At 37.7% G+C, this 15773-nt stretch overlaps 1 protein-coding gene across 1 annotated transcript in view; it reads right to left on the bottom strand.

The window, feature by feature from the left end:
• Window positions 1-15773, bottom strand: part of cdh13 (cadherin 13, H-cadherin (heart)) — a 344517-nt gene that overhangs the window by 183971 nt on the left and 144773 nt on the right. Inside the window, exons 5-6 of the mRNA XM_058388412.1 lie at window positions 4750-4755; window positions 4268-4420 (exon numbers count right to left, since the gene is read on the bottom strand). Of these exons, the coding sequence (XP_058244395.1) occupies window positions 4268-4420; window positions 4750-4755 (159 nt within the window). The remainder of the gene's footprint in view (window positions 1-4267; window positions 4421-4749; window positions 4756-15773) is intronic.

Genomic DNA, 15773 nt, shown 5'->3' with positions numbered 1-15773 from the left:
AGTGGTGCCGAGCATAGCAGCTATCAATAGGTTATTAATTCATTCTGCAGGATATGTGCTGTTTAATAATATATTTTAGAATGTCACTAGTTAGTACTGCATTAACATTGGATCATCAGGATAACTGGCAAGCCAGATTAATGTGTGCAATACATTTTTAATTCTCACAACACTTCTGTTATACAAGGAGTAGCAAATTATTCATATCCTTAGCCTATACCTAAAAGCACTTCCCAAACTGCATACTACTGCAGACTTGTGACATGTTAAAAGGACATCCAGAGTCTTAGTAAGCTGTTTTCTCCAGCACAAGTAACCAGAACAGCTTCAGTTTGTCCTGGCATAGATGTTACTAATCAAATCTGTCAAACTGTACTGGAGGGATGGTGCACTTTTTAGTTTAAGACAGTTTTGGAACACCTCCTTGAAACATTCAGGATCCTCAGTGGAAATGTACCTCATATGACTTGGGAAGGTCACCTTCACTATGTCAGTCATACACCTATAAATGCTCACTGTTAAGGTTTATTCATGCATGGATTGGACTTAGATGCCAGAATGTTCCTTCCACCCGTTGACACAGCACAAGCCCAGACTAAAGCTCTACAGTCTACATGCTCCTCTATGGTTTCAAACAAAGCAGACCACATGCAGGAGGAGCTTTTAGAGGGAATTAAGCAGGCATGACATAGACGCCTGACTCCAGACTAGCGCAATAATGGGGCTTTTATCATCACAGCCCAGTGTCCAGCAGCACTGTGGCCATGAATAGCGCAGTGAAGAGCATAATTACACAGTGACCAGGAAGAGAAAGCGCTTCGAAGATGTCAATTGCATGGTTAGTTAGACCTTCAGTGGAAAAATGTTCCGCTTTCCACTACAGGATGTGTCTCTAAAAGGATTTCTATGTGCATGCTTTGCCCACTGCTACTGTACTGAATGGAAAATATGGGCTGTAAATGTGAAAACCGTGATTATTCACCGGCTCTGCTTTTTAATGCGGATATAAATGATTCCGATTCAGCAGCTGCACTGTGTTGGCTGTCTGCAATTTGATCTCAAATCAGTATTTTCATACACATTAGTTCTTCTACCCACGTCTTTTGTCTTCTCTCTATTTATATTCAGCAGTGATGCCCTATATCTCAGTTGTGGGTGATAGCAGCAAACATTAATTAAAGTCCAGATGTCCAGATTTGCATGAAAGCTGATCCACAGTGCGCATACACACACATGCACACACACACACAAAGTCTAGCACATCTGGGTATTGAGAATACAGAATAAGAACTGCACTGGAGGCTTTGGAGTTTCTGGGGCCATGTGAATCGAGGGACGTGGCATCCGTCACGGTGCCTGGGAGAGCAGCCTGGCTCGGATCTGCTTCTTCATCTATGAAGATGATTATGGCTGCTGGAAAATGAGTTGGAATTAGCTCAACTGTAATTATTCCTGATGTGCTGTACAGGAAACAGACAGAAAAAAATGCAGTCATTCCTGCTGCCACAGAATTAGGCAATGTGTGGCAGTCTGATTAGGTGTGTGTGTGTGTGTGTTTCAGGTGGCCAAGATGAGAGCGAGGGAACAAGCTCATCTGTTTGATTAGACAGAGAGAGTGTTGCGCAGCACAAAAACATGCTATTAAGGAAGCAGGGCTTTCAGCCCATTCCAGGAGAGGTGCTGCTTTTTAAAAAAAAAAGAGCCACACAGCTGAGACTCAGCTTATGACTCACTCGCAAACCTGCCAATCCAGCTGAGAGAGAAAGAGAGAGGAAGAGAGGCAGAGAGATGTGTGCATGTAAAGCCAGGCATGGTCAGCCTCACTCATTCATCACAGCAAATATGGCAGGCTTTGATGCATGAGTGCTGCCGGTTGTGGCCGTGATTGCGGGGCTGTGTGTGGACAGCAAATAGAGAGATGTAAATGTCAAGTGGTGCGCCGAGCAGGGGCTTTGATCCTGCCTGATTTTCAACACAGTATCACACAGGCAGATTCAGGTGGAGCACGGTCAGCATGTTTAACACACACACACACACACACACACACACAGTTAAATGAGAAATTGAAAATGATCACATAAACACAAATGTTAAATAATTATTATGTGGAACACTTTAAGAATAAAGTGAAGAGCTGGTGTCTTAAGCTTTTCTAATTACTTTATCAAATATATTCTCATGCCTCCCCACAAAGTTGTAGCAATGATAAAAAAGTTATATAAACTCTTTGTACCAGAGGAATTTCAATCTGGTTTTGGTGTTTCTTTGCCATGTCACACTCTACACTGGTCAATGGCTGATATGAAAGCAGACACTCTTTAACAATTTGTAGTTTTTCAGGGGTTTTTTCTAGCCCACTAGGGGCAATAATACATAGAGTTAGCAACATTACATTATAGAAAAGTTCCCAAAAAACCAAACTTTCACACAAATGTTTCTATCTTCAAAATTCAAAGTAAATGATGATATCAAACCCATGCCTGCTCTCTGAGATGAAGTGTTTGTTCATAAGAATGTAAAATGTGAAGGCGTTATCTTCAACCAATAAAATCCTCTTTAAGGTTATCTGAACAGAGGTAAAAAAAAAAAAAAAGTTACTGAAAACTAACAGTCCTGACTCATTTTCTATCAGAAATGCAACGATAAAAAAAAATAATTCATTTGTTTATACTGATTGAAAATGTCTGATAAGTGGATTTCCATTCCACCAGCATAATGGAACGCCAGTGTACTGGTAAAAAGGGTAAAATGGCAAACATGTTATCAAATAAGCGACAACAGAGCACAAATTAACAATCTGGTCAGCGTGATAAGTCCTAGCACATTCATAACACACACAAAACTGCGAGCGTTTTCAACATATACTTTCACTCACGCAAAAAATTATTTCTCCACCTTGAAAGACATTTTCAAAAAATTTAATTTTCAGGTTCATGTTATTGTGTGGACCAGAGGCTAGAACCCATAGAAAAATAGATTTTCAAAACTGTCCATTTACGTGTGCTTTTATTAAAATGCCCCAAAACACAACAGCAACAAAGGACAGCAAGAAGAAACCAAGGTCTGGAATGAAAGACACGTTTGAGTGTTAGAATCAGATTACCATTATCTTATTATCTGCTGTAATCCACAGGGCAGAGCATTTCTTCTGTCGTAATGTTAAGTTGTAGTAAAAAGTTTTAGACTGCTTTTAAAGGGCTAGAAAATAGCTAGATTTTTTTTTCCATGAGAATATATTATACAGACCAGACACTTACACAAAAAAAACCTAGCTGTGTGATTACTGATCATACAGAATAGATGACAATTTATCCTCTAACTTAACCATCAGACAGGTAAAGAGACACGATAAATGCACTGTAATTGGTTGGATATGTAAGCTAGCATTTCAGTAAACAATTTAGTTTTGTTTGGAGCCAAAACTAGTTTTTGATGTCTGCTGCAATCCAATTATGACTTGGCTTCATCCACAGACCTCAAAATACAGATTTCCATTAATGGCACTACCACAGTCTATTGCCTTGTAAAGACACATAACTCCATTCGGTGCAATCCTATCAGATTAAACAGAACACTTAGGCTCTGTTCATACAGAAGCCCAAATCTGATTTATTTTTTAAATCTGATTTTTTTTTAGCCTCAGTATCTATAGCACCAACTACAAGTAAGAAAATTAATTAGGTTTGTCCGGACCGGAGTCTGCTTGAATTTGCTTGAATATCAGTACTGGCATGTACATACTGAATAATGCAGGATGGGTAAAAGTTAGACATTTAGACTGGATTAAAGGTTTCTCTTTGGGGTGTGTTTTAGAGAAAGAGCAACATCCAGTCAAGATTTAGAATAGAAGACTTGGATGCTGAAGAGGGAGTGTAGGCCAGGTTTCTTACTGCCCCTACTGCATTACTCTGACTAGCAATATTAACTCGGACTAGTTGGAAAATTATGAAATGATTGGAAAAGTCAAACAATTTCCAGACCTTTTATTTTAGATTATACATAGATAGATAGATAGATAGATAGATAGATAGATAGATAGATAGATAGATAGATAGACAGACAGACAGACAGACAGACAGACAGACAGACAGACAGACAGACAGACAGACAGACAGACAGACAGACAGACAGACAGACAGACAGATAGATAGATAGATAGATAGATAGATAGATAGATAGATAGATAGATAGAATAAAATTGACCAGTCTAGATGATATATAGATGATACGAAGAAAGCATCTATCGGGACGCTGCAGTGATACTTACATGGTAGAAAGCTATGACCTCTCGGTCCAGGGCGCGGCTCACTGCAACTTCTCCTGTCAGTTTGTTGATGCTAAACACACCTTTCGGATCCTGATCTGCCCCCTTTCCCGTCAGCCGGAAAATGTGGTCATCTTTCATATCAGATGAGATCACCTGGGGCATCGACACACGCGTAATTACTTATTCACCGCTTGAACAGCAAAAAAAAGCAACAATAACAACATGCTACAATCCAATAAAAGCTCAATCAGTACAGAATGAGTGTAGATAAGTAGGAATGATTAGCCCTCATCATTTCAATGGAACTAATTAGATTGGGTGATTATACTGGCATGTTTATATTGTGTGTACAACTACACTAATATGACATTGTTATGGTTTTAATGAAGATGGTTAAACACTTCATTTACTTCTGTGGTACAGTGTGTGACAACACAAATGTATTATATTCCAGTTGATTATATGTGACCTGTGGTACTCACATGTGACTGAGAAGGTCAGAAAAACGTTCCAAGGGGATACAGCAGGTTAGAAGAAAACAGAACAGAACAAACACACATTACAAACACTCCTTTCAGTATTAAACACACACATCATATGAAATATAGAATAAACAGTTTTATACCACAGCGCTGCTGAATCCTCCATCCTGTAAAAGCACTGTCCATAGTGATTTATCTGTCTTAAATCACTGAGAGTTGCAATTTTTTTAATGTGTCAGTAAAAATGTCATGCTTTTTAACTGTTTATAGTTACATTGGTTTATCAGCTATATGTTTTTTGTGTCTCTCTTTAAATTAATAGGGCATGTATATATATATATATATATATATATATATATATATATATATATATATATATATATATATATATATATATATATATATATTTATACATATCATGTTGCTGAGATATAAGAAGTATCCATGCCACCATTGTGAAGACTCTCTTGGAAGAAAATTTACTGACTGTTACAAAGACTTGAAACCCAATAGTCCTTTCAGAAACGTTAAAGAGACACTGAGTTTAGTGTTTGCTTTGTAAAATAAACTATTAGCTTATTCATTTCATTATTAGCCATAGATCATGTGGAGCGTCCACCATACAAGTCTGTGTACTATGTAAACTGCACTGATATAAAGAGCGAGAGAGAGAGAGAGAGAGAGAGAGAGAGAGAGAGAGATTGGTAAGGGAATGACCATTTATCATAGCTATAACATAAGTAAGAACAGGAATTACCTTGTCTCTTGAATTTTCCCAATTTTAATATAACTATATACAGCAAAATTATGCGGTTTGTTGTTTTAAATTAAAACTGTTAGCAAATCACTGGAGTAAAAACAGAATAAGATATTCTATACCATACTGGACAGGGATTGTGGGGTGGGGTTTATAAATACGTAGGTGGTGGGCGATTGGTGGGGTGTTTGTAATGTGGCCACCCCAGCCCTCTAACTAACCCCATCTCCCCTTAACCACACCCAATCACCTCCACCCTTCCTCAATTTTAAGTGTTAATATCAGGCACACTAGTATTTTACTGCAGTTTTATGTTGGCTGAAGTGGCCATTTAAATGCATTACTTCTTATGTAATGACTATAGGCTGATAGTAGATTTGTTGCAGTACCCACAGACTCATTTAACTGCTGCACGGTACATTTAACCAGTCAATTATGGCAAGTAGGAATATCCAAATTTACAGACAAACCCGAAGCAAAATGATCGCGTGAGAAATAGCACTTATTAAACTTTTTATGTTCATCATGCACTTTCTTATTCCCAGCCCATGTTTAATGTTGTTTACTTTTAGACTATCACAATTAATTACGGGCTCTGCAAACTTTCTCGCTTACCATTTGTATGCTGCTTTAATAAAACCTCTCAAACGTGTGGCGCGAGCATACATGTAAATGTAACTCTGGGTCAGAAAAACACTAATTGCTATAAATCACTAGTTGCAGATGAGAACGTTTGTAAAGCAAATTGCAAATAAGAACAGTTACAAGTGGTCATTTCCAATACCTTGACAAAATATTACATTTGTAAGTAAGGTTTTACAAGAAGAATTTCAGTTCAATGTCTTTGAGCAGGAGTTATTTCTTCAAGCCAAAAAGAATGGAGACTTAAAGTACTGGCATGCATATGCTCAGAGGTTTATAGTATAGCCATATCATTTTTAGATAGCACACACTTTCCATTAGGGCTGTGCAGCTTATGCTTTTCTGCAGTAAAATCATTGGGCTGTCAAGAAGATGCAGGAAAATCAGTGCAGATCTGTCAGAAAGAAGTATAAATGTGATGAATTATGGGCCGAGCACAAATGTGCCATGTCATCAGGGTTGGAAAGTAACAAACCACATGTTCTCTCATTAAAGTCCTTGAGCACATGGTACACTGTCACCTTTTTCCTTTTTTTTTTTTTTTGGAGTAGAATTAAATCATAGTATGTTTACTTTTTACCTGAGACTTTTTAATAATAAATAAAATATTTAGTTCGCTGTATCAGAGTCTCATTTCAGTTACAGAGTAAAGCAACGATAATGCATTCAACCCCAGACGACCGTAAACCAATTAAAAAGCAGTCTGAAAAATTTTAAACAACTCAATTTCAAGACCCAGTCAAAATAAAGAAGTTTCCTGTTAAGCCATTTCAAGTGCCAAATTCTTAGTCAGCAGCAGCAATGTGTGAGACTGTGAAGACAGATGAACATCTTGGGCTCAATTTATCAGTTTTAAATGCTTCAAAAAAAAAAAACACAGTCATCATGATCTGCAAATTATCTTAGCCAAAACCCGTGGAGATATCGGCATTTCACAGCTCCTCAGCCAAGCTGTGGAAACATGGACAGTCAAGCCATTAGCTAGATGACTGAGTTAGACTAGCTTCTCATATTTTATGGTTTGACAGCTCTGGTTTAAACTTAAGATGTCTCGGCATTTGGAAAAAGTGTTGACACACTGAAGATTAAAAAGTTAGCATAAGAAATTAATGAGAAATTCTATACTAAACAAAAACTTTTAAGAGAAGTTTCTTGTTTTCTTAGCATCAAGAGTGAGAGTCAAACTGAGGTTAAAGTCAGTAGTTAATGCTGCTCTAACTAGCTTGCTATTAGCTTGTTGCTTACATGTTTTACACGTTGATTTTAAACTTTACTCTTTTTTTTTTTTAATTTATTTAGTATTAAACTTAAGATGTCCTTAAGGTACCTCCTTTAGGTATCTTTCCTAGACAGCTATCTATGCAGTTAGAAATGTGTATTGATCAGCTAGCTAATATAACTGGCAGTATTACAAAGGTAGTATTACCTTTCATAATGTATTGTTGATAAGAAATATCGCTCAATGCTTAGCTAACATAAATGTTCAAAAAGACATTTGTCAGATTTATTTCTGAGGTTCTCTTTCTTAGGTAACTCTCTTGCTTGCTATTATTTTAGTTACTAGTATAAAACCAATAGTTTTTTACCCAGGTCAGGGTATTCTGTACCTTTCCATCACTTCCTGGCATTCGTATCTCCCACAACATCAGCAGTTCCCCATGAGCAGTTTCTATCTTTTCTAGCATTTCTATATCATTTCCATTCAACTTAGCCTCCAGGAGACCTCAAAGTGGCCAGGTGCTTGTCTTATGAGTAGTTGCTGTAGAACTTTGCTCTCTGCACAAGTTTGTTTTCCTTTTTGCTGTACACAGCAAACAGCCATGCTATCGATTTTGGTCGGAACAATAAAAAGAGTTTTTTTTTCCTTCTCTGGGTTATTAAAGACATGATGAGCTCCTGAAGAGGAAGGAGGAGGAGAAGAGTGAGAGAAAGAGTCAGAGTTGTAGCTGGAGAGAAAGCAAGCCCCAGGAGGACTTATGGGATGCCAGCAAGGAGGGGAAGGTGATAATGATGGAAGAATAGAGAGGAAAGAGGGGAGCTAAGGTGAGCTCAAACTCCAGGAAGACAGGATGGGAACGAGAGACGAGGTTCAGAGTGAACAAGGCTGCAGGGTGCAGAGAAGGTGTTGAGATGTTGTGGCAATTGATCACAGGAGGATCAATTGTCACTTCTTGCACTGCCATACTATTTACAGTGCACATACACGGCACACATGACAACACTAATCTCACACACATACACACACACACTGAACAGTGTTGTTCAGCTTTCTTCTCAGTTATTAAAGTCATGCCGAGTGCAGTCTATCAGGAAACGCTCACCTATTTCTATCAGCTCTCATTAGGAACAGAGAGAACATAAAAGAGAAGAAGCTGCTGTCACTGTTGGGGAATGACAGCAAGGAGGAGCTGCAAACACTGATGCTGTACACAATACCTTAGTCAGAGGGATAGGAGAAACCCCCAACCCCCCCAACACACACAAACTAACTAACTTTATAAAGCTATGTAGATACAGGAGAAAAGCTTTAGTTAATGTTCACAGCAAAGTTGATCTTTGTGACTGTGGCATGATTGTTGGTACGTAACTGTTTTTTTTTTCAGCATTTCAGAAACTGATAATATTCTGTGATTTTCATACACAGCAGGCTCTAGAGTTTACAAAGGATGGTACACACACACAGAGATCCAGTTCCACACGCTCCTTGTTAAAGAAAGAGGTCAGAGATGAATCGAGCTGACAGGCAGGCTATGGTAACTCATCGAATCACTCTTTATAACCATGCTGAAAAGAAAAGCATCTCAGAACACAGAAACACATCAGATAGACTACACAAGCAGTCAAAACCAGGAGACTATAGTCAGCACAAACTCACAGAAACTGGACATTTATAAATTGAACACACAAATGTTTTGACACATTTCGGCATTTGAAAAACACCAAAGAAAGAAGATAGACGTTTTTTTTGAGAAAACTGCAATTCTATATTCCAAACAAAACCTTGTAAGAGAAGTTCCTCGCTTTCTCAGCCTCAAGAGTAAGAGGCAAACTGAGGAAAACCTAATAGTTAATGTTAGTGTAGCTAGCTAGCTTGCTTGCCATGTAGTTTGTATCCTGCTATGTCAGGGGCTCAGACAGTTTGAGCTGGCTTGCTAATTGTTACATGTTTATTAAGTTTTTAAGCTTAACGAGGCATGTATTTGAGTTCAATTTGCCTCATTTTGCTCTTATTTATATTGTAGTCCTTCTGTTCACTCTGGCTCGAACGATGTACGGCTGGAAATCACTGTGCATTAATAAATCAATAACACTCTTATAAGTCATTATATTGCTTGAGTAATTCCTGTTCTCTATTATGTAATGATGTTCCGAAGAAAGCTCGCAAAATTATAGTCTGGTCTTTCAATAAGATACTTGGCTCTGGTGCAAGTGCCATCTCTACCATTAATCTTTGTTTCCTTTTGCATCTGTCCTCCTACAGATATCTGGTCTAAATAGTTGCAGTCTTTTTATTATTTATTCACATATTTAAGACTTTAAGTCTTTAAATCTTGTATTTTTATGCATTTAAGCTCAAAGGATCATACATGTTCAGCTTAATACGATTTAAATGCGTCGTTACTGATTGTAACTAGAAAAGAGGTTTTGTTTTTCAAGACAGAAAACAGCCTCAAAGCTACTCGCTTAATATCAAAACTCACACAAAGTGCATACTTAGTTGTCATCTGACATTTTCTAATGAAACCACTAGACAGTGGATTTGTCAATAAAAAGCTTTATAGGTACTGTAAGCGGCAGTCTGGGTGGCATTTTGTGGAGCTTTAGCTCACACTTTATTCATCAATCACATGAAGTGAAAGGTGCTCTTAATGAAAAGAAAGCAAAGTGGATGAAAATCATGTAGGCTTAAGTTATAGTCTTATAGTTTTTTTTTTTTTTAATGGTTCAAACATAGTAATAAATATCAAATCTGTAATAGCGCTAGTCTGTATCAAACCTGTAACAGCTGAACTTCCAAGTAGGATAATATCTGTCACATACAAATACTCACTTTTTAATAGTTCAATATTCTTATTCAAAAGACATTTTTTTGGTTACATGTTTCTCTGCCCTACTCTCTATGTGGTTCGATTAAATAAATGATACTGTACTTAGCACTGACCACTTGTGATCCAAGCGCACTAGAGGGTTGATAATAGCAGGTCTACAAGTACTGTGCAAAAGTCTTAAGCTAGGCTGCAAATTGCTGGTTGTATTATGAAGTCACCAGTAGGTGTTGCTACTCCTGGGTGCGTTGGTAATAACGTTTATCAGAGGGTGGCGTAAATGGCATTCCACATGACAACAAATTAGTTTTCTTGCAGTTAAAATGAAACATTCTGAGGAAATATTTGGTCAAAATGCTCCAGTGTGTATGTATGTATCATATCATATGAGATGAGATGAGAAGGAGAAGCAGTGTGTGTCACAGATTACATGCCCTCTCTCCCATTGGTAGTTTTACCAAGTGGCTCCACACTTTTATAAAGTTAAACTTTTCTAATCTTTGTCACATCACTGGACACGCAAATATCTAGTCAGCAACGTTTGCTGTTACTCATACGACCAGAAGTCACAAGCTCTCATTGAAAATGAATAGGTGTGTGAATGTAGCATTAGGCACACAAAATGCTGAAGCAAAAAGCCTTCAAAAATATTGAAATTAAACATTTCTGCACTTACAAAGATACTGCAACATTAATAAACTTAAAAAAAAAAGGTTAATATTTGGTGTGACAACCGTTCATGCATCAGTAGCCTTAGGTAAAATTTGTGCGGTTTTTATTAGGAGATTGGCTTCTAAGTTTTTTTTTAAGCATCCTGTAGAATCTGCCACAGTTTTTTTCTGGAGACTGACTGTCACATTTGCACCTGTTTTTACAGGTAATCCTTGACAGTCTTCATTATGTTTCATTTCATCTGGAAAGTGGTCCATTAAGTAAGTAATATGTTACTTTTCTTTCTGACATACAAGCAGTGTTCTGTAACACTTTATTTTTGTTGGTAAAGGAATGCTCGGAAATGTTTTTTGCACCGACTCAATAATTCTGAAGTCATAGAATAAACATTAACAAAATGAAAAAAATATGAAATATTATCAGGGTGGCTACGATTTTTGCACAGAACTGTATATGGAGCCCTAAATCAGGGGTTTCTCAGTATACAAATGATCCATGGCCATCAACATGATCTTTCAAAAAGGATTTCTTATTTATGGAGTAATAATTTTTAGAAAATAGCATTTTCGAAAAAATGTTAGAGGAGCGGAAAATAGACTCATTGGTCCAATATGCTTCTGAAAAAGAAAACAATATCCTCCTGGATTATTTTATTTATTTATTTATTTTCAGAAAACAAAATTGCAAGCACAGGATTCTCTTTTAAACTTCCTACCAGCGAAGACAGAAAAGTATTTACTTCCTAAGATAGCGCTACTAAAAGGGCTTTGGCTAAATGCAGTAATTCTGAAAAAATGCAAGCTCCTTCTGAATATTCTGGGCTTTGCTTAATTTTGCGTTCATTTCTGTGATCGCAAAATTGTGAAATCCTGGAGGGACTGACTAATCATGATAAAAGAATAATTAGGAAAAAGTTATAAAGGCAGAAGAACAGCAAAGTCAGTGGACAAGCTTTGTTTAATTTTCCCATATTTGTAAATCTGAATAAATGTGAACTAGAATAAAAAAAATTAACTTATTTTGGATCCTTAGGTGTGCTTCAATTGAAGATTGTAACTCATGCATTATGAACATCTTATCTACTGTGAAAAGAGACTTTAAAGTGCCAGTATTTCACTACAAGTACTTTATTATTACTCTGTGCAAACACTTATACACACACACACACACACACACATATTTGTCCTGAGGAGGTCAAAGCTGGAAGTTTAATGGCAATCAACAGTAAAGGCTGGTTGATTCTGATTATCCACAGATGGTGTATGGTTATTAGGACAGCAGAGGCGAAAGAGCACTGGCCTTGTCTTCTGCAGTGCTGATGACACTGACACACACACACACGCACACAGACACACTCATCCACTCTTCAGTAGTTTAGAACAATTGGGGAATTAGTCTAGCTGATTGGTTAAGCAAATTGGAAATCAGTTTAAAATGTTGAGAGGAAACTGAAATGATTCAGATTCTGACCCTGATTGCAGAGAATTAAATAAAAAATCAGTAACACTTAACAGAACCCCCTTTTTTGACAAAAATGAGTACTGATAGTTGGAATATACTTGGGTTATGGATTTACAGCAGACTCAACTCGGTAGAAAGGGTGGACACACTAAGAAACTCTTCTCCAGGTCACCTTATGTAAATGTGTATCAGGAAAAAAATAAAATATTAAATATCCCTGCTGAGAGCATTGCAGAGAGAGAGAGAGAGAGAGAGGGAGGGGAAAAAAATCAAGTGCAAGAGTGACTTCTATAATTAACCACAAGATCAGAGAGACAGACTGCGCTACAGGACAGCAATGAGGAACCTCAGGAGGTGAATAGCCACTCCATTTGCAAAAGTGCATCGTGACACATGAGCATGGCCCCATGTTAAATCTCTTCTAATTCCAAAGAGTCATATAACGGCAAGCATGAAATCATGGCAAATCTGCCCTTTATTGCTTTCCCCTCCCTTAAAGCTCTTCTTATCAGCATGAATTTCACATTAGCATGATCCATTGGGGGAGCTTCACCATGGAAAATGCTGCAATAACTCGATTCGCCCCATACCTCATGTCTCGTCCTCGGGAGAACAGTCAAGATCAAGGCATCGAAGAACAGAGAGGTAGGAAGGGCTGCCTTTGTGTCCGTTTGAGCATAATTAACACAAGCGTTTAGAGAGGCCCTAGGCAGAGAGACACTGCGAGATTAATTCTATACACACCATGCATACATAGATGTAGTCTGTAGATGAGCTAAGCACATCTACAGTGTTCCGGTGTGAGGTAAAGAGGTAGGGTGAAAATTAGTGTTAGAAAAGAGTTTATTGTCTTATGTACAGGAAAGATTTTACATCATACAATGAAACTCCATTCTTAGGAATGGTAAGGAGCTGAAAGTTTAGGAAAGATTAGTAAAGCAAGGGCAAGAGTGATAGAGAAAAGCAAAAGAGTAAACACTGTATTCAAGCTTAGGAAAGTCACTCTTTATGAAAATGGGCACCAAAGTGGCCAGTTGGAGGGTGGAGATTCATAGCTCCCGGGTTCAATCAGGGTTGTGTTGGTGTTAACTTTTCCCAATTCTCCAGTTTTCTCCCATCTTCCAAGAACATGGCCACAAGACACACTAATCTGCCCCCAGTGTGTGCATGGGACTTTGGACTGGCATCCTATTTAACGCTAAAGGCTTTTAGAAGTTTATTTCAGATGGTTCTCATCAAGCAAGTGACTTTTTTTCTGAGACTGTTTAATTTCATCTTTCTACCTCTTTTACTTTTCTCTATCACCCTTGCCCTGAACTGACTAATCATTCATGGACCTCCGCCTCTTTACCATTCTTTACAACATCTGTGCTGTATGTATGAGGTTATAGCTCCTAAACTCTGGAACTGCAGCTAAAGGTCCATTTGTTTAGACTTGCTTTTGTTTAAATATTCTCTTGTATTGTTTGATGTATTGTATTCATGCAGTATTCACGTACTGTGAAGCACTTTGTGACATCTGTTCTAGAAAGGTGCTATAGAAAATCAATTTTACTTACTTATTTACTTTCTTATTTTACCTTGATGAGGATAAATGGATGAATGAACAAACCGTCAAATGTTCTGCGTATGTAAGTGAACAATTGGCTAGGAGTAACGAATGAAAGGATGGATGGACGGATGGATGCATGGATGGGTGGATGAACGTATGGATAGATGGATGGACGGATGGATGCATGGATGGGTGGATGAACATATGGATGCATGGACGGATGCATGGATGGATGCATGGACGGATGCATGGATGGATAGATGGATGGATGGATGGATGGATGGATGGATGGAAAATCCTCCATAATAAAAGGAAAAAAAGTCCCTTAATTTGTCAACATTTCCAGCTCCAAGACCATTTTTACAAGGCCATTTTCTGCATGATTCAAACGTTGATATGATTTCTCTATAATAATTGCATTATTTTTTGGGGATTAGTGCCTTCTCTACTTATTTATTTGTAATATTGTTGTTTTTCCATAAAGAATGAACAGACCGTTAAATGTTCTGCCTACGTAACTGAACAGCAATTGGTTAGTAGTAACAAATGAAAGAGTTACATCCACCTATTACTTCTTTCTGTTTACTATTCCTTAACATTATTTGATGGACAGCTGGCAAGAATTCCCAAAGGTTATTAAAAAAATACTTTAGAGGCGTTTAGAGGTTTCTTTCAGATGGTTCTCTAATAGCACAGTAAACTGTATGTGATGCAGTCTGGAAAAATCCTTTTTCTGTGAATTTTGGAAAAGAGCCAAAAAGAAAAAAAAGGTTTTCATACCAGTAATATACGTTGACATCTCTGCTTTAAGAACACATAAAATATTTTAGCAAAATGATATGGAAAAGTTTGTATTTATTTTGTAACCTTGCTTTGGCTGTCTGCCTGCAGGGCGCATGGTGTGTGAGGAGGCAGTTTCAAATTCACAATGTGATCAGGTTTATGGATAGTCACACAGAGAAGCACAACAGAATCACTTAAGCTTGTAATCAGATACCGGCTGTCAATATATCTGTAATGCTCCTAGGCTGTCATAACATCATCATCAAAACAGAGAAGAGTGCATACAAGCTTTGTAGAGAAGACAGCAGGCAAAGCTTTAAAGTCAAAAGGTGCCGATTTGTCAAACACCACCTTAAGTGATGAAACAGAGATGGATGTGGATGAATTTGCTAATCTACTGATGACTCATTACTTATTATAATCTTATAATTAGAGATGACCTGAAAGATCATTAGAGATGGCATGTTTGCTTCACACCTCTGGGGTTGGGGGTTTGAGTCCTGTCACCAAATTGTGTATGTGTGTGTGTGAATGTGTGTGTGATAAGTGATGGATGGATGGATGGATGGATGGGTTGGTGGGTTCGGATGGATGGATGGATGGATGAATTTATGAACGGATGGAAGGATGAACGGATGGAAGGATGGACGGACGGATGGATGGATCGATGGATGGATCGATGGATGGGTCGATGGATGGGTTGATGGATAGATGAAAAATCCTCCCTAATAAAAGTAAAAAAAAGTCCTTTAATTTGTCAACATTTCCAGTTCCAGTTCTTTTCCAAGTCGATTTTTGCCATTTACATGATTCAAAAGCTGATATGATTTCTGTATAATAATTGCACCATTTGTTTTGGATTAGTGCCTTCTCTACTTATTTATTTGTATTGTTGTTTTTCCCCAAGGTTATAAATGTAGAGATAGACTGTGCGTCTTTCAGTGGAATGAACTGAAATGAAATGTTTAAATGTTCTGCCTTTTCTCTTACAACCAACCCGAAATACATGTAAAGGATGAACATATCAGAAGGTTTTAAATAGATATAATACAGAAAAAATCACAATGTGACAATGTAAAAGGTTTTCCCTGACGCCCTCACACATAACCAG

The sequence above is a fragment of the Hemibagrus wyckioides genome, linkage group LG04 (assembly GCF_019097595.1).
Source record: "Hemibagrus wyckioides isolate EC202008001 linkage group LG04, SWU_Hwy_1.0, whole genome shotgun sequence".
Lineage (NCBI taxonomy): Eukaryota > Metazoa > Chordata > Actinopteri > Siluriformes > Bagridae > Hemibagrus > Hemibagrus wyckioides.
This window is presented reverse-complemented; position numbering and strand designations above follow the sequence as displayed.